Here is a 25,156-nt window from a genome sequence, read left to right as displayed (position 1 = left end):
GGCGGCTGGGAGCTAGGACTTCTGGGTTCTCTCCCCAGCTCTGGAATTGGGCGGGGTGTCTGAGCCCTTCTCTGACCACCTTCCCCCGCAGAAACTCCCCACGACCCCCCTCCCCAAATCCCCAGTGGGATCCCCCAGGCGCCGGCTCAGATCTAGGGGGGCTGAGCCGCAGGAGTGCGGGGGTAGGGCTGGTCAATTCAGGGAAAGTGGAACCTGCCCCCCCAAACAGAGCCCCAGACTCCTCCCCCAAAGGGAAGTCCCTCCTCATCCTGCCCCCCCCTTTCCTTGACATTAGCCACCCTCCCCGGAATGTCCCGTCTCTGGGAAGTTCAAGTCAAAATCATTAACCCTTGTGCGAGGAAACAATGCCCCTCACTCCTGACCCACAGCCCCCTGCTAGCCTAGCCCTGGGTGTCCCCCCCAGCTCTGCCGGTGCCCCTCACTCCCGACCCGCAGCCCCTCCTGGCTGGTTACACACAGTCATGGGGAGCCAAGGATTCCCCCTCCCCCTCTTTGTAACTGCAGCGTGGTGCATCTTGGGAGGAATAAATTATATTGCCAAGGGATAGGCAGAAATCAGGCGGGGGGTTGTTACATACACTTCCTAAAATACACTCCCCCCCCCCCGGTATATTCTGTGCTGACCCTTTCCCCTGTCCTCAGCAATATTCATTATACAAGAATATCCAGCCAGTCTCGGGAGGAAAAGCCAGCAGGCCCCATCACCTCCCATCCTCCTCTGAGTGCTCTAACCACTAGACCCCATTCCCCTCCCAGAGCCAGGGAGAGAACCCAGGAGTCCTGGCTTCCAGCTCCACCCACTCTAACCACTAGACCCCAGTCCCTCTCAGAGCTGGGAAGAGAACCCAGGAGTCCTGGCTCCCAGCTCCACTCGCTCTAACCACTAGACCCCACTCCCCTCCCAGAGCTGGGAAGAGAACCCAGGTGTCCTGAATTCCAGTCTCCCCCTGCTCTAGCCACTAGATCCCACTCCCTTCCTGCACCCCCCCCCACCCCATTCTCCAGTGGGTGAGTTGGACCCCAGTGTGTCTATCTTTCGGGGGGAGGGGCCGGGAATCTCTGCTCCCCCATCTGCTTCCTACAGTGGTGTCTCATCTCCCCCCCTGCCCCCACTCTCCACCTTCATCTGGCCTTGGGGTCCCTCCCCATTTGGGATGGATCAGCCCAGGCACAGAAGACACAGGGATCTGCCCGCCATTTCTCTCCCCCCCCCCCAACAGAGATCCCTCAGCATCAGATCAGAGATAGACCCCCCCAAAACTCTCCCCCCACCTCAGTGTCTCCCTTTCCAGACCCCTCGCCAAACCCAGCCCCCCAAGATCAGAGAGACCCCAAAGCTTCCCCCCCACAGCTCAGTGCCAATCTGGGGGTCTACCTCCATCAACCCCCCAACTTAGAGAGACCCCCAATACCCTCCTTACGCAGATCAGTGCCATTCTGGGGGAGTCTCCCTCCACCAACCCCTCCCCCACGATCAGAGAGATCCCCATAACACCCCCCCCCGCAGCTCAGGTCCAATCTGGGAGGGGGGTGTCTCCGCTGGATCCCCCTTCACCCCGAGATTGGCGAGACCCCCCCATAGCCCCGGCCACACAGCTCAGTGCCAAGCGGGGGGGGGTCTCCTCTGGCCCCCCTCCCCTCCCCCACCGAACCGACCCCCCGCCCCAAAACCCGATCCACCTACCTGCTCCTAGCGCCGGCGGCGACGCGACGCGTAAATTGGGGGTGGGGGGAACGCGGTGCGCGCCTGGGGGCGCCCCCTCCCCACCCTATGGAGATGAACAAAGAACTCAGGGCGGGGGGGGAGGCTGCCGTCCGTCTGTCTGTCTGCCCCCCCGTCAGCTCCGGCTGTGCTGGGGGGCTGGGATCCCCCCATCGATCACCTCCCCCCCCATCCTCCGGCTCCTCTGCGCGAACTTGACCAGCTCCCCCGCCGGCCGCGGCGCCTCCGAGGGGCCCGGCTGGGGGAAGCCGGCGGGGAGGGGGGGGGGGCGCTGCAGGCTGCACCTGGGGGGAAGGGGCCCCCTGAGCGCCGATCCCCCCCTCCCGGCAGTGTCTGCGCCCCCCCAGCAGGAGAGGAAAAGGCAGGAGCCGCTGCGTCTCCGTCCTCCCACCCCCCCGCTGGCGCGCTGGGCTGGGGGGGGGAGCTGGTCGGGGGGGGGAGCGGGGGAATGTGGCAGGTTGCTGGTCGGAGCCTGGAGAAAGAGCGAAAGATGCAGAAATGGAGAGAGAAGGAGGGAGGGAGCGGGGGGGGGGGGGAGCTCCGGAGCTGCTGGGGGAGATGGGGGGGGGTGGAGAGATGCGGGGGAGGGGGGGTAGATAGATCCCGTGTCCGGGGATGGATGGGTAGAGACCGGAATATCCAACGGGTGTGGATGGACAGACAGAAATACACAGAAGGAAGGATGGAGGGAGAGACGTAGAGAGAGACAGGGATAGAGAGAGATGGCTAGAAAGATACACCCAGAAATAGATAGATAGAGGGGTGTCTGGGGATAGATAGATAGATAGATAGATAGATAGATAGATAGATAGATAGATGGGGTGGATGGAGATAGATAGATAGATAGATAGATAGATAGAGGGGGTGTCTGGGGATAGATAGATAGATAGATAGATAGATAGATAGATAGAGGGGTGTCTGGGGATAGATAGATAGATAGATAGAGGGGGTGGATGGGGATAGATAGATAGATAGATAGATGGGGTGTCTGGGGATGGATAGATAGATAGATAGATAGAGGGGGTGGATGGGGATAGATAGATAGATAGATAGATAGATAGATAGATGGGGTGTCTGGGGATGGATAGATAGATAGATAGATAGATGGGGTGTCTGGGGATGGATAGATAGATAGATAGAGGGGGTGGATGGGGATAGATAGATAGATAGATAGAGGGGGTGGATGGGGATAGATAGATAGATAGATAGATAGATAGATAGATAGATAGAGGGGGTGGATGGGGATAGATAGATAGATAGATGGGGTGTCTGGGGATGGATAGATAGATAGATAGATGGGGGGGTCTGGGACAGACAGATGGAAGGATGGATAGAGGGATTTGGTGTACTGGGATAGATGGACAGACAGACAGACAGACAGGGCGTATGGGGAGGGGGGTGTCAGCTTCAGACCCCGAAGTGGCTGTTGAGCCGCAGGGAGAGACAGTCTCCAGCTGCGTCTCTGTCCTTCCCTGGTGCTGGCTGGCTGGGTGGGGCGAGTGGGATCCATGCTATCCTCCCCTTCAGCCGCACACCGCCCCCCCCTCCCCGCAACCCCCGCCTTCAACTCACCTGCCGGGACCCGAGCCCCATCTGCATCACCCAGCCAAGGAGGGCGCCCTCTGCGCAGCATGCTGGGAGAGGCTCTTTGGGGGTGCTGGTGACATCATCGGCTGGAGGGGGGGGCTGGGAGAGAGCCAGGGATTCTGAGTCCCGGAAGCAAAACGCGACAGATTCCCCGCCCTGGAGTTCAGGATTTCCTTAGTCAATGCCCACCAGGCCGCTGCTGCCACCTGCGCCAGCCAGTCCCCTGCCTGGTGTCGGAGCCCCCCCCCGAGGGGAAAGGCCCCATTCCCTGCCCCCCGGAGCCAGCCAGTCCCTGCCCTGGGGCCAGAGCCCCCCCAGAGCGGAAAGGCCCCGTGCCCCATTCCCTGTCTCCAGAACCAGCCAGTCCCTGCCCTGGGGCCGGAGCCCCCCCCCAAGGGGAAAGGCGCCATGCCTCATTCCCTGCCCCCCCAGAGCCAGCCAGTCCCTGCCCTGGGGCTGGAGCCCCCACCCCCCGAGAGGAAAGGCCCCGTGCCCCATTCCCTGCTCCCTCCTCCCCGTCCGAGCCAGCCAATTCTACCTATATTCAACTGTAGGTTAATCTCTGAGGTGTTTCTGGTCTCAGGTGCCCCCTGGCCTGCCATGGGCGCTGGGCCTGCATCCCTGCGTGTTCACATTGGTGTGACGGGGACGGGAATTGCTTCCCTGACCTCGGATTCATCCCGCTGCAGGGAGAGAAGAAAATAATGCAGCATAAATGGGATTATCCGCTGCTAATCGGGGGCAGAATTAATTAACAGGAGATAGAACGATAACGAACAATCACTGTTGTCCCAGGCCTGGACTTCCCTTCACAGCTCTGCCGGCGGGTGCCCCTCACTCCCAACCCGCAGCCCCCTGCTAGCCCAGTGCTGGGAGAAGCATTCTCAGGGGGACCTGGGTTTCCTGGGCTCAGGTCAGACGCCCTGGGGCAGCACGACCTACAGGTGGGGATGGGGAGGACAGGCTGGGCATTGGCAGACAAGGGGTGTCTGTGTGTGTGTTGAGGGCACGTGTGTGTGAGAGAGAGAGTGTGGAGGCTGTTGGGGTGTGTGTATGTTGAGGGCTGTCGGTGTGTGTTATGTGTGTATTGGTGCATATGTGTATTGAAGGCATGTGTCTGTGTGTGTTGGTGTGTCTGTGTGCTGAGGGCATGTGTCTGTGTGTGTTAAGGGTTGTTGGTATGTGTGTGTGTGTGTTGAGGGCTGTCTGGGTGTATGTGTGTGTTGGTGTGTGTGTTGAGGACTATCAGGGTGTATGTGTGTGTATGTGTGTGTTGAGGGCTGTCAGGGTGTGTGTGTGTTGAGGGCTGTCAGGGTGTATGTGTGTGTTGATGGTGTGTGTGTTGAGGGCTGTCAGGGTGTATGTGTGTGTATGTGTGTGTTGAGGGCTGTCAGGGTGTATGTGTTTGTGTGTGTGTTGAGGTCGTGTGTGTTTTTGTGTGTGTTTGATGGCGGATGTGTAGGTGTGTGTGTGTTGGGGGTGTGTGTTGAGGGCTGTCGGTAGGACATTTTCACCTCTCTGGTCTCTGTGTTCCCATGTCAGGGGTATTTGAACTTCTCTTTCTAGCACCTGATGCCCCAAAAGGCTTTGCACAGACACAAATCCCTCACCCAGCACCGAGAGGCAGCTGTCTCTGGGGTGGGGCACTGTCGCTCTTTATAGAGGGACCCCCTCATCCGGCGCTGAGATGCAGCCATGTCTGGGGCTGTTTATAGTGGGGTCAGAAGGGGGGGATGGGGCAAAAAGGAGGGGGTGATGAGGCCCGAGAGGGGACGGGTTGGGAGATAAAGAGGCACCAGCTCTGACCCAGGACGGGGCGGGGGAGTTGCTGGCTCAGGGGAGTGGGGCTGAGTCAGTCTATAGGGACCAGACCCAGGGTGAGGGGCGCATGAGAGAGAAAGTGGAAGGCGCTAGGCCAAAGGGATGAGGATGGGGAGATATTCCTGGAATGTGGGGTTGAGTTCAGGAATCAGGGTAGAGTGAGGGAACCCCCAATGCCGGTACCCCTCACTCCCGACCCTCAGCCCCCTGCTATCCCGGCCCTGCCCCCTCCCACCCCAGCTCTGCGGGTGCCCCTCACTCCCGACCCGCAGCCCCCTGCTATCCCAGCCCTGCCCCCTCCCACCCCAGCTCTGCCGGTGCCCCTCACTCCCGACCCGCAGCCCCCTGCTATCCCAGCCCTGCCCCCTCCCACCCCAGCTCTGCGGGTGCCCCTCACTCCCGACCCGCAGCCCCCTGCTATCCCGGCCCTGCCCCCTCCCACCCCAGCTCTGCCGGTGCCCCTCACTCCCGACCCGCAGCCCCCTGCTATCCCAGCCCTGCCCCCTCCCACCCCAGCTCTGCCGGTGCCCCTCACTCCCGACCCGCAGCCCCCTGCTAGCCCAGCCCTGCCCCCTCCCCCCCCAGCTCTGCGGGTGCCCCTCACTCCCGCCCCGCAGCCCTGAGCTCCCCCGCCCCGCAGCACCCGGCAGCCTCTGCCTTTGGCTGGAAGCCAAGGCAAAAAATTCCATCTCCCGCCCCCTTGGCTGCTGCAGCGGGGAGCGCCGGGAAAGGGGGGGGGGAGTGGGGGGGCGGTGCCTGGGCTTAGCTGGGGGGAGGGGGAGGGAGGTAACAATGGCAAGGAAATTCCCCCTCCCCAGCTCCGATTCGGCCCCAGGGCGGGGCCTGGCTGGGTGGAGGGGTGGGGGTGATGGGGCCTTTCCCCTCTAGGGGGCGCTGGCTCCGAGCCGGGGCCAGGGCAGGGGGCTGCCTGGGTGGGGGGGCTCCAGGCCCCTTTGGCTCAGCGGTTCAGTGGCCCGGTGGGTGAACAGAGTTTGCTGGGTCTCAGCCCCCTCCCCGCCCCCGGCGCCAGCCAGACCCTTGGCTGGCAGCCCCAGCAGAGAGGCCGATGGCTGGGTGGGCCACGGGGACCCAGCCCCTTCCCCCCAGGCAGGCAGGAGGGTACCGGGGGGCGGGGATGTCCCTGCTACTGCCCGGGGCGTGCACAGGATAGTTGGGATCGGGGCGGTTTTGGTGACACCGTCTCCGCGCACCTGGCCGGGGTGCAGGGGGGCACCCCCAGCCCTGTACCCCAGCAGGACAGACCCCATCGATCGCGGGGGGAGCTGGAGGGAGCAGAACCTGTGGCGGTGGGCACAAGCAGGGTGAGTCTGGGGGGCACTGGGTGTGTCTGGAGATAGATAGAGGGGGTGTATGGGGATAGGTAGATAGATAGATAGAAGGGGTGTATGGGGATAGATAGATAGATAGATAGATAGATAGATAGATGGGGTGTATGGGGTTTATGGGGATAGATAGATAGGGTGGATGGGGATAGATAGATAGATAGATAGATAGATAGATAGAGGGTGTGTGTGGGGATAGATAGATAGAGGGTGTGTGTGGGGATAGATAGATAGCTAGATGGGGTGTATGGGGATAGATAGGGTGGATGGGGATAGATAGATAGATAGATAGATAGAGGGGGTGAATGGGGATAGATAGATAGATAGATAGATAGAGGGGGGGTGTGGGGATAGATAGATAGGATGGATGGGTATAGATAGATAGAGGGGGTGTGTGGGGATAGATAGGGTGGATGGGTATAGATAGAGGGGGTGTGTGGGGATAGATAGATAGATAGATAGATGGAGTGTATGGGGATAGATAGATAGGGTGGATGGGGATAGATAGATAGATAGATAGAAGAGGGGGTGGATGGGGATAGATAGATAGATAGATAGATAGATAGATAGATAGATAGATAGAGGGGGTGTGTGGGGATAGATAGATAGAGGGTGTGTGTGGGGATAGATAGATAGATAGCTAGATGGGGTGGATGGGGATAGATAGGGTGGATGGGGATAGATAGATAGATAGAGGGGGTGAATGGGGATAGATAGATAGATAGATAGATAGATAGAGGGGGTGTGTGGGGATAGATAGATAGGGTGGATGGGTATAGATAGATAGAGGGGGTGTGTGGGGATAGATAGATAGGGTGGATGGGTATGGATAGATAGATAGATAGATAGATAGATAGAGTGTGTGGGGATAGATAGATAGATAGATAGATAGATAGAGGGAGTGTGTGGGGATAGATAGATAGATAGGGTGGATGGGGATAGAGGGGGTGTGTGGGGATAGATAGATAGGGTGGATGGAGATAGATAGATAGATAGATAGAGTGTGTGGGGATAGATAGATAGATAGAGGGAGTGTGTGGGGATAGATAGATAGGGTGGATGGGGATAGAGGGGGTGTGTGGGGATAGATAGATAGGGTGGATGGAGATAGATAGATAGATAGATAGATAGAGTGTGTGGGGATAGATAGATAGATAGATAGATAGATAGAGTGTGTGGGGATAGATAGATAGATAGATAGAGGGAGTGTGTGGGGATAGATAGATAGATAGATAGGGTGGATGGGGATAGAGGGGGTGTGTGGGGATAGATAGAGGGGGTGGATGGAGATAGATAGATAGATAGAGGGGGTGGATGGGGATAGAGGGGGTGTGTGGGGATAGAGAGATAGATAGGGTGGATGGGGATAGATAGATAGATAGATAGAGTGTGTGGGGATAGATAGATAGATAGATAGAGGGAGTGTGTGGGGATAGATAGATAGATAGATAGGGTGGATGGGGATAGAGGGGGTGTGTGGGGATAGATAGAGGGGGTGGATGGAGATAGATAGATAGATAGAGGGGGTGGATGGGGATAGAGGGGGTGTGTGGGGATAGAGAGATAGATAGGGTGGATGGGGATAGATAGATAGATAGATAGAGTGTGTGGGGATAGATAGATAGATAGATAGAGGGAGTGTGTGGGGATAGATAGATAGATAGATAGATAGGGTGGATGGGGATAGAGGGGGTGTGTGGGGATAGATAGAGGGGGTGGATGGAGATAGATAGATAGAGGGGGTGGATGGGGATAGAGGGGGTGTGTGGGGATAGAGAGATAGATAGGGTGGATGGGTATGGATAGATAGATAGATAGATAGATAGAGTGTGTGGGGATAGATAGGGTGGATGGAGATAGAGAGATAGATAGAGGGGGTGTCAGGGGATGAAAGGACAGAGGGAGGGACCGAGATGTCTCTGGGGGGGAAGATGGCTGGAGGGAGGGGTGGGGTAGCTGGAGGGTGTCTAGGCTGGAAGGGTGGACAGAGGGATGGCTGGAGAGGTGGGTGGGGATGGAAAGTCGGATGTGGCTGAGGGGGCTGGGAGAGCTGGGGGGGGGCTGTGCTGGAGTGCGGGGGGGACAGGTAACAGGCAAGGGGGCGGGGCTGGGACGTCCCGTCACTCTAGGGCCCGACATTTAGACAGCGTCTAGACTGGGGATGTTGAGGAAGCCCCGCCCCTGCCTCGCGCCCTCATTCCCCAGCCAATGGGGAAATCCCGTCTGGGGTCGCTCGTTCTAGCCAATCCGATGGCAGGATTCCGGGATGCCCTGAGCTCACCTTGCCCCCCCCCCGCCCCCCCGGGGCCAGGGGGCGCTCAGCGGGGGGGCAGGTCACCACCGGGATGGGAGAACCAAGGCCTAGGGGGCGCTGGGCTGCAGGGGGTCAGTAGGGGTCTCCGGGCTGCAGGGCAGGGTGTGGTGGGGTCAGTAGGGGGCGCTGGGCTGCAGGGGGAGGGGTGGGGGTCAGTAGGGGTCTCCGGGCTGCAGGGCAGGGTGTGGTGGGGTCGGTAGGGGGCGCTGGGCTGCAGGGGGAGGGGTGGGGGTCAGTAGGGGGCGCTGGGCTGCAGGGCAGGGTGTGGTGGGGTCAGTAGGGGGCGCTGGGCTGCAGGGGGAGGGATTGGGGTCAGTAGGGGGCGCTGGGCTGCAGGGGGAGGTTTGGGGGGTCAGTAGGGGGCGCTGGGCTGCAGGGGGAGGTTTGGGGGTCGGTAGGGTTCGCTGGGCTGCAGGGGAGGGAATGGGGCATCAGTAGGGGGCTCTGGGCTGCAGAGGGAGGGTGAGGGGTCAGTAGGGGGTGCTGAGCTGCAGGGTGCGGGGTGGGGGGTCAGTAGGGGGCGCTGGGCTGCTGGGTGCGGGATTGGGGTCAGTAGGGGGCGCTGGGCTGCAAGGGAAGGGAATGGGGCATCAGTAGGGGGCTCTGGGCTGCAGAGGGAGGGTGGGGGGTCAGTAGGGGGCGCTGGGCTGCAGGGTGCGGGGTTGGGGTCGGTAGGGGGTTCTGGGCTGCAGGGGGAGAGGTGGGGTCAGTAGGGGGCGCTGGGCTGCAGGATGAGGGATGGGGGTCAGTAGGGGGCGCTGGGCTGCAGGGGAAGGGATGTGGGATCAGTAGGGGGCGCTGGGCTGCAGAGGGAGGGTGGGGGGTCAGTAGGGGGCGCTGGGCTGCAGGGGAAAGGATGAGGGTCAGTACGGGGCGTTGGGCTGCAGAGGGAAGGGTGAGGGGTCGGTAGGGGGCGCTGGGCTGCAGGGGAAGGGATGTGGGATCAGTAGGGGGCGCTGGGCTGCAGAGGGAGGGTGGGGGGTCAGTAGGGGGCGCTGGGCTGCAGGGGAAAGGATGAGGGTCAGTACGGGGCGTTGGGCTGCAGAGGGAAGGGTGAGGGGTCGGTAGGGGGCGCTGGGCTGCAGGGGAAGGGATGGGGGTGTCGGTAGGGGGCGGGTTTGGGGTCAGTAGGGGGCTCTGGGCTGCAGTGGGCGGGGTGGGGTCAGTAGGGGGCGCTGGGCTGCAGGGGGCGGGGTGGGGTCAGTAGGGGGCTCTGGGCTGCAGGGGAAGGGATGTGGAGTCAGTAGGGGGCGCTGGGCTGCAGGGTCGGTAGGGGACGCTGGGCTGCACGGGGCGGGTTTGGGGTTAGTAGGGGGCTCTGGGCTGCAGGGTCAGTAGGGGGCTCTGGGCTGCAGAGGGAGGGTGGGGGGTCAGTAGGGGGCGCTGTGTTGCAGATACTAGGGTCAGTAGGGGGCGCTCTGCCTAGGAGTCACTGGGGGGGGGATTTAACCCTTTGGGAGCCAATCTTGCCGTTCCCATTGCGGGGCAGGGGGAGGTCTGGGCTGTCATTTCTCTGTCTCTCGCCATTATATCCCCGCGCCCCCCCCCCCCCCTATATTCCCCCAGTTAGTAGCTGTCTCCGAGCCAGAGACCCGCCCTCCCCCCTGCACGGAGCGGGCCGGGGATGATGGTGTCACAGAATTTATGCTGCCGGCACATTTCACACCGGGGTCGTGCAAGGACATTTAATGCCTTGGTTTCTCGTCAACCGCCCTCGCGAAAAATCCTGGATTCCTGACTCACTCCCAGAGCTGGGTATGGAACCCAGGAGTCCTGGCTCCCAGCCCCCCTTGGTATAAGAGAATCACACCGATCTGTTCTCTCTGTGTGTTCCCCATAAACCATCACACATCTCAATAGGGGTTTGGTGATGCTAGAGGCAGGAAGAGTGTGTGTGTGTGGGTGGGTGTGGGTGTGGTGCCCCCTCCTGGGTGTGACATGCCCTGTGCGTGCGTGTGCGCTGCCCCCTGCTGGAGGGAATGAGCTCTGCTCTCTGTGAGAGTCTGAAATAGACTGAAATGTTCTCCGTGTGTATATATAGATCTTCCTACTGTATTTTCCACTACATGCATCCGAAGAAGTGGGCTGTAGCCCACAAAAGCTTATGCTCAAATAAATTTGTTAGTCTCTAAAGTGCCACAAGTACTCCTGTTCTTTTTGCGGATACAGACTAACACGGCTGCTACTCTGAAACCTGAAATAGATCATGTGTCCGTGGTTGTATCTCTGGGGCATTGTGTCTGCCTGCCTGTAATTGTGTTGTTCTGTTCTCTCTCTCTCTCTCTCTCACACACACACACACCTGGCATGCAGAACCCCACTATACACACCTGCAGAGTGAAAACTACCATATTTGTGGTGGGCCCTGTTTATACAGGGACTCCTCACCCGGTGCTGAGATGCAGCCACCTCTGGGGTGGGGCACAGAGCCTGTTTATACAAGGAAACTTTGCCCGGCGCCGAGGTGCGACCACTTCTTGGGTGGAGTGTGGGGGCTGGTTATACAGGGACCTCTCCCTACCCCAGCTGCTCCCTCCTGCACTGACCAGCCCCGCCTGGCAGGCAAAGGTCGGGGGGGTTGCTAGGTTGCTCTGATCAAAGACAGGCCCCACACAGCCTGGGGGGGTCGCTATTATTCCCTCGCTGCGGAGAGCAGCTGGGAGAATCACGGAGCTGGAGGGATGGGGTCTGGGAAACCCGGGGATTGCGGGTTGGGCTTGAGGGGCACCAGCAGAGCTGTGGGGGAGCCGAGGGCTGAGTTGCAGGGGGCTGCGGGTTGGGAGTGAGGGGCATCGGCAGAGCTGGGAGTGGGGGAGCCCAGGGCTGGGCTAGCAGGGGGCTGCAGGATGGGAGGCAGGGGGCTATGCAGCGCCCACTGTGGGGAGGGGGGTCCTGGCCCACAGGCTGGGCTCCCTGGCTGTGCCCTACGACAGCGGCTCTCAACCTTTCCGTACCCATTGCAGGAGTCTGACTTGTCTTGTGCACCCCCACGTTCCACGTCGCTTCAAAACGTACAAAATGAGACATAAAAATGCAAAAGTGTCACACCCACATTTACTGACCAATTGCTGACTTGCTTGTCTCCCTCACTGCAGCGCCCAGGGGCTGATGGTTCCCCTTTGTCCAGCAGGTGGCGATGGCACCCAATGCAGCCCCCACCTCCAACCCGACGCCCATTCGGTGTCAGGGTGACATGAGCTGTTATGGTCTCAGCCCAGGTCCTACTGGCCAGAACCAGTCTGGGATCCTGGCTCCCATCCAGCACCAGGGCGGGGGGACTGGCTGGCTCAGGGGGGTGGGGAATGGGTCATGGGGCCTGCAGGAAGGGGGGCACTGGGTGTATGTTGGAAGGGGTGTGCGTGTGTTGCGGAGGAGCTGTGGGTGTGGCTTGTTCAGCCCCCTGCCCCCCCCCCGCGTGGTTGAGCTCAATTGGGTGTCTCCCTCTTTCCCACCCCATCACTTCCTCCACCCTTCTATCCATTCCCTCAGCGTCCTCCGCCCCTTCCCCTGCCCTGTGCTGGGACCCAGAGCCTGCGAGCTAGACTGGGTGGGGTGGAAACCAACTGGCGACATGGCTGATAAGGGCTAATTAGAGCATGGGGATGGGCTCAGCCACACAGCCCCCCACAGGTCCCGTGGGAGCTCCCCAAAGCCTTGGATGCATGGAGATGGCTCGCCTGGTGATGAGATGCGGCCGCTTCTGGGGCGGGCTACAGGGACTGTTTATACAGGGATCCCTCACCTGGCTCTGAGATGCAGCTCTGTTATTTCCCTAGGAGGGTGGTGAAGCACTGGAATGGGTTACCTAGGGAGGTGGTGGAATCTCCATCCTTAGAGGTTTTTAAGGTCAGGCTTGACAAAGCCCTGGCTGGGATGATTTAGTTGGGGTTGGTCCTGCTTTGAGCAGGGGGTTGGACTAGATACCTCCTGAGGTCCCTTCCAGCCCTGAGATTCTATGATTCTATGCAGCCACCTCTGGGGTGGGGTACAGGGGCTGTTGATACAGGGATTCCTCCCTGGTGCTGAGATGCAGCTGCCTCTGGGGTAGAGCTTGGGAGCTGTTTATACAGGAACCCCTCGCCCAACACTGAGATGCGGCCCCTCTGCGGTGGCTCCTAAAGGGGTAGGGTCCCATGCCCTATTCCTCTCCCCCCCGAGACAGCCAGCCCCCCACCTGGGGCCGGATGGGAGCTGGAGCCCCCTAGAGCGGAAAGACCCAAGGCCCATTCCCCTCACTCCCCCGCCAAATCCAGGCAGTGACGGATGATCATTTCCCACCAGGTTCCCACTTTGCCAGAAATCCGCCCTGGCCAGACGTCTGTAAACCGCTTCCAGAGCCCAGCTGTGCAGAGCAGTCGGGGTGGGCTGGGAGGGACCCTGATCCCCCGTCACCAGCCTCGTCTCGCCTCTAATCCGTCAGCCCTGGCCCAGCCTGGCCGCTGAGTAACCGGCGTGAATAACACCGAGCTCATCTGCTGCTGGCACAGGCCTCAGCCCGGAGCTGGAGGCCCAGGGCAGAGAAGGGACAAACTGGGGAATTTCTACACTACAAACTTCAGTCCATCACCGACTTAAGAGGTGCAGTGGGTGGGGCTGGGAGCCCGGCTGCTCCCCGGCGCTCCACGGCTTCCTTGCTCCCTGCCGGGCCACCGGGCCTCTGGGGAGCGGGGCTCCCAGAAAGGGTGGGGAGTGGGGAGCCCGGGCGGCCGCGGGGGTCTATCTGGAACCCCACACCCACCTGGGGAGGAAAACCCAAGCTGTGAGCTGGGCACGGGGTTTACAGCAGGAGCTTACCAGTCTTTCTTGTCAGTTTCAGGGCTCCAGCCCCCAGCGGTGAAATTGACAAGAAGGACAGCCACCATCGGGTCACGGTGTCACCCTAACTACACCCACCTAAGCCTTGCGCCTCCGTGGAGCTGGGGTTGTTAAGTCGGGGTAGCGGGGCGCTTCCATCGGCAGCAGCAAGGTTGTAGCATGGGCAATGACGGAGTTAGATCGAGGTAAGCTGCCAGGCCGGGGTCTTAAAGGAGCTGCTGCTTCCTGGAAGGAGCAGGGGGTGTTTGGAGCCGGATAGCACCGCTTAGCAGCGTGGGGTTGGAGCAGGCAGTTAGCTCTAGCACTGCCCTGAGCGTAGCCCCTCGATCGCCCCCCGTGCCAGGGGAGAGACGGGCTGTACAATTCACAAGCTGCCCACAGGGATGCCGGCCACGATGCCCCAGTGTGGCACTAGGGGGGCGCTATGCTCCGGAGACCGGCGTGGGAGCAGTCAGGGCTGGCCCCAATGCCCCAGCATGGCACTAGGGGGTGCTGTGCTGCAGGGAGCAGAGCCCGGGGCTGGGAAGCAGGGGGGCTCTGGGCTGGAGAGGGGAAGCAGGCAGGGCCCACCGGGATGGTGGGGAGACTTGGATGTGCTGGGCTGAGGGAGGCCAGGCCTGAGGGTCAGAGAGTTTCCTGTGCTGTGTTCAGACGCTCAATAAACCCTCCTGTTTTACGCTGGCTGAGAGTCACTCCGGTCTAGAGAACAGGGTTGCATCATCCCCTTCGGGGGGTGGAGGCCCCGGGGGTCCAGAGCGAGTGGACTCCCTGAGGGGGCCCATGGCAGGGACAGACGTGCTAAGGCTCAGAGAGGTGCGGCTCCAGGAGGTGGAGGGACCTGACCCCAAGAGAGAGTGAACCCCCGAGAAGGGCTGTCTCACTGAAGGGGGTTCCCCCCACGGACCGCACGGGGCCAAGAGTGGGCACGATCTGTGAGTCCGTGACAAGGTGGTAGCAGAGGATGGTTGGCGGATGCACCCTGTAGACGTTGGCTGCGGGCGCCGGCGCTTTGCAGTGAGTGGCTGCCAGCGATAGAACGAGGGTATTGAACGGAACCAGCCTGGACATGGCCTAGAACCAGCTCCGTAAGAGCGACCTGGCCCGTCTCTGCAGGGAGAGGGGGCTGAGCGTGGGGAGGCTCACTAAGGAGCGGCTGATTGCTCAGCTGGTAGAGAATGACCCGTCTGAGGAACAGGCTCCAGACCCCAGGGGGGCTCCCGGGGTGCCCGGAGAGCCGGGGAGTAGCCGTGGGGGCAGTCTGTGTAGTGACCGGGAGTGGGTCAGACCTGACTCCCCAGTCAGTACAGGGAGACCCCAGTCCGGTTCCTCCCCAGAGGAGCTGCGGAGACTGGAGCTGCAGCTGGAAGCGAAGGAGCTGGAGCTGGAGGAGCGGAGGCTGGTGGACAGAGAGAGAGAACGAGCGGACCGTGTAGAGCAGCGGAAGCACGAGTTGGAGATGGACGAGAGGCGGGCCAAGAGGGCCTGCCGCGGGGTAAGTGGGGAAGGGCCCCGAGACGCCAATGGTGTGGGGACTCTAGACACCAAACTGCTGCCCCAGTTCAGGGAGTGGGGGATATTGATGCCTCTCACAGCCTTTGAGAAGGCTTGTGAACTGAACCAGATTGACCCCGCAGACAGGCTTCGCTGTCTGACCCCCGGCTGGGTCCCAAAGCCATACAGACGTTCAGACAAATGGATGGTGTGGAGACGGGGGACTACGACCTGTTCAAACAGGCTTTGCTGCTGAAGTTTGAACGGACCCCCGAGGCGTACAGGAAACGATTCCGGGGTGTGCGCAAGGCCTCAGGTGTCACTTACAAGGAGGTCACCAACTTGCTGGGGGAATATCTCCGCAAGTGGGGGAAGGGCGCAGGGGCCACTACCACAGAGGATGTGTATAACCTGGTGGGGTTGGAGCAGCTGTAGGACATCTGCCCTCCGGACCTTAAGATGTGGCTAGTGGACCGGAAGCCCAAGGATCTGCGCAGTGCAGGGGCAGAATCGGGGGCAGGAGGGAGACCCACATCGGGGACTCAGAAGGGGAGTCACCCAGAGACCTCTCCAAGGTGGGACTCCAGGAAGCCCAACTCAGGGGTGTCTGGGAATGCCGGGGCGGGGCGACCCCCCTCGTGGGACTTGAGGGACCTGAAATGTAATTACTGTGGCCAAAAGGGACACAAGGTGGCACAATGCCTGAAGATGAAGGAAATGGCAGCCAAGCAGAACCCGCGGGGTGTTAACTGGGTGGAAGCCCACAGGGAGGGGGCACCGCCGGGCCTGGGGGCTGCAGTCGAGAGGGCTGTGCCATGGGGAGGGGACCACCAGGCCAGGCCAGCAGGGGAAGGCGGGGCCCCAGGTCCGGAGCGCCTGTACTCAATCCGCTGGGTGAGCGTGGGACAGGCCCCGGGGGACAATCGCCACATCATTCCCATTGAGGTGGGGGGAAGGAGCGTCCAGGGGTTCTGGGACACGGGCGCAGAGGTGACGCTGGCGCGGCCCGAGGGGATGGACCCAGACCAGCTAGTGCCCAATGCCTACCTGACTCTGAGGGGAGTGTTCGGACCCCCCGTCAAGGTGCCAGTAGCGAGGATACACCTGAAATGGGGGGGTAGGGAGGGACCCAAAGAGGTCGGGTGCATGATAACCTGCATACCGAGGTGCTAATGGGTAATGACTTGGAGAACTGGTCGGATGGTACTCAGAGCACCCTGGTCCTTACCCGGAGCCAGAGCCAGCGAGGGGCGCAGGACGTCCCGAAGGGGGGGACCGAAGCACTGAGGGTAAGGCTTGACAGGGCTGGGCTGGAGCCTCCGTCCCAACATGGGGAAACTGGGGCACTATCATCCAGGGCTGTGCCCTCAAACCCAGCAGCTGAATTCCAGACGGAGTTGCAGGAGGATCCCTCCTTGGGGAAGCTGAGGGCCCTGGCTGGCCACAGCAGTGCCGGATCCAGTGGGAGGACTGCCAGGAGCGATTCCTGTGGGAGAGGGGATTCCTGTACCGGGGATGGGCTGGTTCAGGGCACACTGAACCTTGGAAGGCCAGGAGGCAGTTGGTGGTTCCCCAGAGGTACCACCGCAGACTGTTGTACTTGGCCCACGATATCCCCCTTTCGGGGCATCAGGGCATCCGGCGCACCAGGCAGAGGCTGCTGCAGAACTTTTACTGGCCCGGGGTCTTTGACGCTGTCCAACAGTATTGCAGGTCCTGTGACTCCTGCCAGAGGGTGGGGAAGGCCCGGGATAAGTGTAAAGTCCCGCTGAGACCTTTGCCCATCATAGAGGAGCCTTTCCAGAAGGTGGCTGTGGACATAGTGGGGCCCCTCAGAAGGGTGACCGGGTCAGGGAACAAATACATCCTGGTGGTGGTAGATTTCGCTATGCGCTACCCCGAGGCGGTGGCCTTGTCCTCTATCGAGGCAGACACCGTGGCAGACGCGCTGCCGACCATATTCAGCAGAGTGGGGTTCCCCAAAGAGGTCCTTACAGACCAGGGCTCTAACTTCATGTCGACCCTGTTCCAGTGCTTGTGGGAGAAGTGTGGGGTCTGACACACCTGGGCCTTGGTGTACCACCCTCAGTCCAGTGGGCTGGTGGAGAGGTTCAATGGGACCCTAAAGATGATGCTGAGAACCTTTATGGACCAGCACCTGCAGGACTGGGACAAGTATTTACCCCACCTGCTGTTCGCATATAGGGAAGTGCCCAGGAATCCACAGGGTTTTCTCCGTTTGAGTTGCTGTATGGGAGGAGAGTGAGGGGGCCCCTGGACTTGATGAGGGCTGAGTGGGAGGGGAAGGCCTCTCCCGATAGAGAATCAGTAGTGAGGTATGTACTGACTTTCTGGGAAAAGCTCGTGGAGCTCATGAGCTTGGCCAGGGGAAACCTAGCCAGGGCCCAGAGGAAGCAGAAGGTCTGGTACGACTGCTCAGCATGTCCCCGCTCCTGTGCTACCGGGGATCAGGTGATGCTCCTCATCCCCGTGAGGAAGAATAAGCTGCCTGGGACGGCCCCTTCAAAGTCATCAGACAGGTAAACGAGGTGAACTATGTGGTGGAACTGTGCAACCGGGCTCACAGCCAGCGGGTGTATCATGTCAACAGGATGAAGCCGTACTGGGACAGGGAGAAGTTGGTGCTGGCTGTGTGTGGGCAGTGGGAGGAGAAAGGAGAGGATCCCCTGGTGGGACTCCTCCCTGAGGCTGGGGCTGACCCCTCACTGGAATCAATTCCCCTCTCAGACCAGCTAACCCCTGCCCAGCAGGCAGAGATCAGAGCCGTGCTGCATTCATACCGGCAGCTGTTCTCCAGCCGGTCGGGGCTCACTAACCTGGCTGTCCACCAGGTGGAGACAGGAGCCAACCCGTCCATCAGCCCAGGACCTGGAGAGAGAGGTCAGAGACATGCCGGCTTTAGGGGTGATCCAGCCGTCCTCCGGCCCTTGGGCCTCGCCAGTGGTGCTGGTCCCCAAGAAGGACAGGTCGATCCGTTTCTCAGTGGACTATCGGAAGCTCAATGCCATCACCATGTCCGATGCCTATCCCATGCCGAGGACCGATGAGATCCTAGACAAGTTGGGGGGCGCCCGGTTCCTTACTACCATGGATCTTACCAAAGGCTGCTGGCAGGTGCCTCTGGACCCGGAGGCCAGGGCGAAGTCCGCCTTCACCCCCCCAATAGGGCTCTTCGAGTTCCTGGTCCTGCCTTTTGGCCTCAAAGGGGCACCTGCCACCTCCCAGCGCCTGGTGGATCAGTTGCTAAGGGGGATGGAGGACTTTGCTCTAGGGTATATTGACGATATCTGTGTCTTTAGCCAGACCTGGGAAGAACATGTGTCCCAGGTGAAGAGGATGCTGGGTCGTCTCCAGGATGCAGGACTGACCATAAAAGCGGAAAATTGCAAGGTGGGGATGGCAGACGTGTCATACCTGGGCCACAAGGTGGGGGGCAGGCACCTAAAGCAGGAGACGGCCAAAGTGGAGGCAATCAAGGCCTGGCCGCTCCCCAGACTAAGAAGCAGGTCCAGGCTTTCATTGGGATGGCAGGGTACTACTGGAGGTTTGTGCCCCACTTTAACTCCCTGGCAGCACCCCTCACGGAGCTGTGTCAGAAGGGAAAGCCGGACAAGGTGGTCTGGACCAAGCAGTGCCAGAGGGCTCTCCGTGCGCTGAAGGGGGCACTTATCCAGGGCCCAGTGCTGGTAAACCTGGATTTGAACAAACCCTTCCTGGTGTTCACCGACACCTCGGACACAGGGCTGGGGCGGTGCTGATGCAAACTGATACTAAGGGGTGAGACACCCCACTGTGTACCTGAGCAAGACGCTGCTGCCCCGGGAGCAGCACTATGCGGCCATAGAGAGGGAATGCCTGGCCCTGGGGTGGGCCCTTAAAAAACTGCAGCCGTGGGCGGTGCTTCACCGTGTGCACCGACCATTCACCCCGACGTGGCTGCACCAAATGAAAGGGGCTAATGCCAAGCTGCTGAGATGGGCCATGCTCCTCCAGGGGTATGACATGGAGGTGGGCCAATGTTATAGCTGACGTTTTATCATGGGGCAGGGGCCCTGAACTTCCCTGGGTCACCGGCTAAGTGACCCTGCTCCGTTCAGCCTCGAAGGGGGGAGAGATGAGACGAAGTGGGGGAGTTTCTTGTTTTCCTTGTTTCCTATGGGGGATTTTCTTGGTTTTCCAATGGTTTGCATGCAGAGGGGGTGGGCCTCAGTTTCCCTGGGTGCTACGGGTTTAACGAGGGGAGGGGAGAGGCAGTTTGTTGGTACAGAGGACCAGAGAGGGAACTTGGGACCCCAGCCACTGGCCTGGAGAATGGAGACCCCAGTGACTGGTGACCTGGTGACCTGGTGACCCGGAGCTCAGGAGTCACAGCCCTTCTGGCCAGTGGGAGGACAATGGGCTGCAAAGAGAGGAGAGGAGGCCCAGGCGACCCTGTTTCCCTGGAGAGAAGACAATGGACCGAGGGGGCCTGGGGCCGGGGGTATCAGATGCCCAGCTGCGAGCAGGGGGGTTCTGGGCTGGAGAGGGGGAGCAGGCAGAGCCCGCCTGGATGCAGAGAGACTGGGATGTGGTGGGCTGAGGGAGGCCAGGCCTGAAGCCCTGAGAGTTTCCTGTGCTGTGTTCAGAACTCAATAAACCTCCTGTTTTACGCTGGCTGAGAGTCGCTCTAGTCTAGAGAACGGGGTTGTATCAACCCCTTTGGGGGGTGGAGGCCCTGGGGGTCCAGAGCGAGGGGACTCCCTGAGGGGGGCCCACGGAGAGAGACAGACGTGCTAAGGCTCAGAGAGGTGCGGCTCCAGGAGGTGGAGGGGCCTAACCCCGAAAGAGAGTGGCCCCCCCGAGAAGGGCTGGCTCACTGAAAGGGGCATCCCCCCATGGACCGCACGGGGTCAAGAGTGGGCACGACCTGTGAGTCCATGACACCTGGCAGTCAGGGCTGGTTGCCCCAATGACCCAGTGTGGTGTAGGGATTACTGTGTTGCAGGGAGTGAGGTCAGATTCCTGGATTGACAACCCACGCACTGCACCCCAGAAGTGGCTGCATCTCAGCACCGGGCCAGGGGTCCATGTATAAAGCGAAGGCTTATCAATAATAATCCAAATGAACACAAGGAAAGTTAATGACAAGGGTCGAGGAGACAGATTTTTCAAAAAAATACATTTTATTTGCCACATTTTATAAAATAAATCCAATAAAAATCTCTCCTCTTAAATGGCTCTTTGTAATTATTACAGACAAATAAATAGACTACGTTCCTTCATTTCCCTGCTGGAGAGGGGCCTCCTCTCACCTTCACAATCTGTAAAGTTTATCGAGGTGAAAGGGTCCACCCAGCAAGAGCAGCAAATTTCCCCTCCAAACCTTCATCCCCAAACTCAGAATCTGGGGTGGGATTTTTTCAGTGCGAGCAAACGGCGACAGGATCTAAAGTTTGGAGCATTTGTCGGACTGGAGTGGGCAAACTGCGCAGGGCAGGATAAAAACCTACTACCGCTGTGAAGGGAGATCCTCCCGAAGCTTGCAGACATCACTGATTTGGAAGAGATGAGGTTTGACCAATGAGCGTGGCCATTCAGCAGACGTAACGACATCCACAACATAAAGTCCAGCAATGATGCGCTCCTCCCCAGAGACGGATGAATCTCAGCGCCTGGCAAGGGATTCCCTGTGTAAACAGCCCCCGCGTCCCACCCCAGAGGCAGCTGCATTTCAACACTGGTTTAAGACAGTCCCAACGGAGACGTGCGGGTGTGGGAGCCGCAGACGAAGAGATTAATAAATAAAACGAGGTCAGACAATTGCCTGGAGCTGAACATTAACCAGGTACTAGGGGAAAGACTGAAGTTTCCGAGCGACTGTGTCTTGGGCCTGACAGAGCTATGGGGCTGACGGGGGTGAAAAATCTACCACCCCCCCAGCCTCCCGAGCGCTGAAGAGATGCCCAACAGTCAGTGGAAGAAGGCGTCCATCAGTGGACCTAGCGTCATTCGGGGGGTTGTCCTAACTACCCCGAGGGAACCCCCCCCCTCTGCTGCTGTCGGCTGAGTCTACGGTACGGGGTTAAGCTGGCATCCTTCCGCCACTGGAGCTATGCCACTATAGTCCCTGTAGTGTAGACATGGCCGTAGTGACGAGAGAACCCAGGAGTCCTGACTCCCAGCCGCCCTGCTCTAACCACTAGGCCAGTGGGTCTCAAACTTTTCCATTGGTGACCCCTTTCACACAGCAAGCCTCTGAGAGTGACTGCCCCCTTTATAAATTATTTTATTTTATTAAAATTAAATTATTATTTTACTAAAAATATTATATTAAACACTATTATAAATGCTGGAGGCAAAGCAGGGTCTGGGGTGGAGGCTGATAGCTTGTGACCCCCACATAATCTTGAGACCCCCTGAGGGGTCATGACCCCCAGTTTGAGACTCCCTGCACTAGACCCCATTCCCCTGTGAACGTCAGGGATAGAATCCGGGAGTCCGGGCTACTAGCCCCCTGCTCCCACCACTAGACCTTACTCTCCTCTCAGAGCTGGGGATAGAACCCAGGAATCCTGGCTCCCACGCACCGCCTGCTCTAACCACTAGACCCCACTCCCCTCCCAGAGCAGGGGATGGAACCCAGGAGTCCTGGCGCCCTCACTTCCTTCACTCCCCATTAGCCATCACTTCCCTGTCTAATCCGGCCTTCCAGCTTCCCCATAGCCAGGCCGGGGGTGGGAGGTAGGAAGAGAATGACAAGGAACCCTGGCGTCCGGGCCTCACACCTGGACTGTGTAGTGATCGGCTCGCTTCCGGCAGCACCGCCGAATCCACACCCAGTACAGCAGCACCATGCTGGCCCAGTAGCCCAGGTAGACACCCACCCCGATGACCAGGTAGCCCAGCTCGGCCTGCTTGACCAGGCTGGTCCAGTCGGCCAGGGCCTCTTGGTAGAGGGTGTAGGCCAGCCCCCCCAGCAGCAGGAGCCCCCAGATGGAGACGGGCAGCAGGGGCATCAAGTTGCCCACCATCTTCTTCCTCCCGGAGGTGCCCCAGCTGCTCTTGTTCATGGTGGCGATGGCGAAGTACTTGGCCGGCAGGAGGCCGCCCATGTAGAGCAGGGCGTAGAGGCTCATGAAGATCATGCGGGGGCTGCCCCGCAGCCAGCAGGCGTAGAGCGCCTTGACGCAGGCCACCAGCTGGACGCAGAGCAGGACCCACAGCACGTCCCACAGGCTGCCGCCGTAGAAGAGGCGCAGGACGGTGGCCGTCACGAAGAAGGGGAAGACGCCGGCCACCACGGCCTCGTAGGTCATCCACAGGTGGTGCCGGTGCCACCAGAGGGCGTTGTAGAGCCACTCGCGGAAGTAGGACTTGGTCCAGCGGGTCTGCTGGGCCAGCCAGCGCAGGAACTGGGCGGGGGTCTCTGAGTAGCAGCGGGAGCGGGCTGTGTACCTGGTCGGGACAAGAGGGGGGCTTAGCTAATGCAGAGCTGGGGTTGGAACCCAGGAGTCCCGGCTCCAGCCCCTCCTGCTCTAACCCCTTGACCCCACTTCCCTCCCACAGCAGGGGAGAGAATTCAGGAGTCCTGGATCCCAGCCCCCCCTTTGTTAACCACTAGACCCCACTCCTCTCCCAGAACCGGGGATAGAACCCAGGTATCCTGCCTCCCAGCCCCTCCCCCCACTCTAACTGCTGGCCCCCACTGCCCTCCCAGAGCCAGGGAGAACCCGGGACTCCTGGCTCTGAGCCTCCCGAGGGGGTTCTGGGGCGCAGGTGGGCCGTGCACTCACTTGGTGGCGTAGCCCATGCTCAGCATGCGGTTGGTGAGGTGCCGGTCGTCACCAAAGGTGCAGTGGGTGCCCAGGAATTTCTGGTTGTACCAGGACTCCAGGAACTGCTGCAGGAGGTCGTTCCGGTACAGGCCTGCAGGGGGCAGCAGGCAGCGCAGGGTCAGCAAAGCCAGAATTCCCAGCACTCCCTTCCCATCCCTCCTAGAGCCGGGATAGAACCCCCTGCTCCAGCCAACAGACCCCACTCCCCTCCCGGAGAGGGGGAGACCCCAGAAGTCCTGACACCCAGCCCCCCTACTCTAACCTCTAGACCCCACGCACCTCCCAGAGCTGGGGAGAGAATCCAGGAGTCCTGAATCCCAGCACCTGCCCCTCGTTCTAACCAACAGACCCCACTCCCTTCCCAGAGCGGTGGAGAACCGAGATGTCCTGGCTCCCAGCCCCCCTTCTCTAACCACTAGATCCCACTTCCCTCCCAGAGCTGGGGAGAGAACCCAGGAGTCTTGACACCCAGGCCCCCGCTCTAACCACTAGACCCCACTCCCCTTCCCAGAGCGTGGGAGAACCCAGGCGTCCTGGCAGGCTCACCCAGGGGCCCGCTGATGCAGGAGACGCAGTCGAAGTAGGACTGGCAGGCGCGCTCCACGTTGAAGGCCATCCAGTAGCGCAGGCTGCTCATGAAGCTGATGAAGGAGTCGGAGATGTTCAGGATCCGCACGTCACCCCCCACGGCTCCGTAGTGCTTGTTGGCCTCCAACACCTTCACCAGCTCCACCGTGGCCCTGGAGTCCAGCTTGGTGTCTGAGTCGCAAACCTGGGGGCAGCCAAGAAGGGGTGTTACCTGCTGAGTCCCCCAGGGGGAGCTGTGCTGAACCTCATGCCCAGTGCATCGCTAGGGGGCGCTGTGCTGCAGGGGGCAGGGTGGGGGCTCTCCCCTGGCAGTCAGGACTGGCCTGATGCCCCAGCGTGGTGCTAGGGGGCGCTGTGCTGCAGGGGGTAGGGTGGGGGGTTCTCCTTTGGCAGGCAGTGCTGGCCCTGATGCTCCAAGGGAGTGGGGTGCTGCAGGGGGTGGGGGTGGGGGTTCTCCCTTGGCAGTCAGGGCTGGTCCCGATGTCCCAAGGCAGCGCTAGGGGGCGCTGTGCTGCAGGGGGTGGGGTGGGGGGGTTCTCCCTTGGCAGTCAGGGCTGGCCCCGATGCCCCAAGGCGGCGCTAGGGGGCGCTGTGCTGCAGGGGGTGGGGACGGGCCACTCCCCTGGCAGGCCGGGGTGGCCCTCATGCCCAGAACGGCAGTGGGGGACACTGTGCTGGGGGAGTGGGGGGAGGGTAGCCTGCTCATTGCTCCTACCTGGATATAGTCCACCGAGTTGCCCAGCGCCCTGAAGGCCGTGTACATCACCTCCCGCTTCCCGCCCCATCGCTGCATGACGCAGACACATCGCCTGGAGCGGATCAACTCCTCCACCACCAGCTGGCCTGGGTCCAACATCTCCACCTCGGTGTAGGGGCCAGGCTCCTCCCCTCCTGTCCCCTGGGAGCCGCTGCTCCCCTCCTCGCCCTCCAGCGGGGGCTGCTGGTGGTAGTTGTTCTCCCAGACGTAGGTGCCCACGTCCTCGCCGGCGAAGACCTCGCGGAACATGTCCATCATGTAGCGGTCGTCGGGGCTGTTGCCGTCGATCACCATGAGGATCCGCAGCTTCTCGCGGGGGTACAGGGTGGCCCGCACCGACTCCAGGCACTGCCGGAGGTAGGACGGGTCTTCTTGGTAGGCCGAGATGGTCAACGCCACCGTCTTGGTGTAGCTACAGGTCAATGATTCCCTCCTCATCCGCCGGTGCTCCAGGAAGGCGAAGAAGCTCTGGACGGCCAGGTGGGCGGTGAGGAAGGCTCCGTAGAGGCCGAAGGCCATGATCTGATACTGGTCGGCCACCAGCTGGATCCCAGCGACGTAGGCCCATGTCAGGACCCCCAAGATGAGCAGGGCAAAGACGATGGTGAGGATGCGGCGTCCGGCGGAGAGGAGGTATTTAGGCACTTTTCTGGGGTCCATCTCTGCAAGGGAGGGGAATGGGGTGAGCTGCGGTTGGGTGGGTGTGGACTGCACCCCCTCAGGGCTCAGCAATGGGGGGGTTTACTGCCCAGGGCTGCCCAAACTGGCACGAGCTCTGGGGCATGGCCATAAAGATGATTAAACCGGGCTGGGAAGGAGGCGTTGTCAGGATGACGGCAACTGGCACCCGAAAGGGTCCGT

The 25,156-nt window shown here is 60.5% G+C and overlaps 1 protein-coding gene across 1 annotated transcript; it reads right to left on the bottom strand.

Moving 5' to 3' along the window:
• Window positions 1-18,021: 18,021 nt before the first annotated feature.
• HAS1 (hyaluronan synthase 1) lies at window positions 18,022-24,955 on the bottom strand. The gene is made up of 4 exons (XM_054010342.1): window positions 24,254-24,955; window positions 23,497-23,722; window positions 22,909-23,041; window positions 18,022-22,570 (listed from the first exon to the last, which is right to left on the bottom strand). The coding sequence occupies exons 1-4, from the start codon at window positions 24,953-24,955 to the stop codon at window positions 21,895-21,897; spliced, it is 1,737 nt and encodes a 578-aa protein (XP_053866317.1). The 3' UTR covers window positions 18,022-21,894.
• Window positions 24,956-25,156: the final 201 nt, after the last annotated feature.

Source organism: Malaclemys terrapin, chromosome 21 (assembly GCF_027887155.1).
Source record: "Malaclemys terrapin pileata isolate rMalTer1 chromosome 21, rMalTer1.hap1, whole genome shotgun sequence".
Taxonomy (NCBI): Eukaryota; Metazoa; Chordata; order Testudines; family Emydidae; genus Malaclemys; species Malaclemys terrapin.
The sequence above is the reverse complement of the archived record's forward strand: the minus strand, read 5'-3'. Positions and strand labels throughout refer to the sequence as shown.

What these genes read in the sequence shown, in the direction of transcription:
- HAS1 (XM_054010342.1), bottom strand. Translation starts at nt 24,955, where the DNA reads ATGGACCCCAGAAAAGTGCCTAAATACCTCCTCTCCGCCGGACGCCGC. An exon ending in CTGCATCAGCGGGCCCCTGG is followed by an intron (nt 23,042 to 23,496) that starts GTGAGCCTGCCA and finishes TGCCCCCTGCAG; the next exon opens with GCCTGTACCGGAACGACCTC. An exon ending in AGCATGGGCTACGCCACCAA is followed by an intron (nt 22,571 to 22,908) that starts GTGAGTGCACGG and finishes TGTCCCGACCAG; the next exon opens with GTACACAGCCCGCTCCCGCT.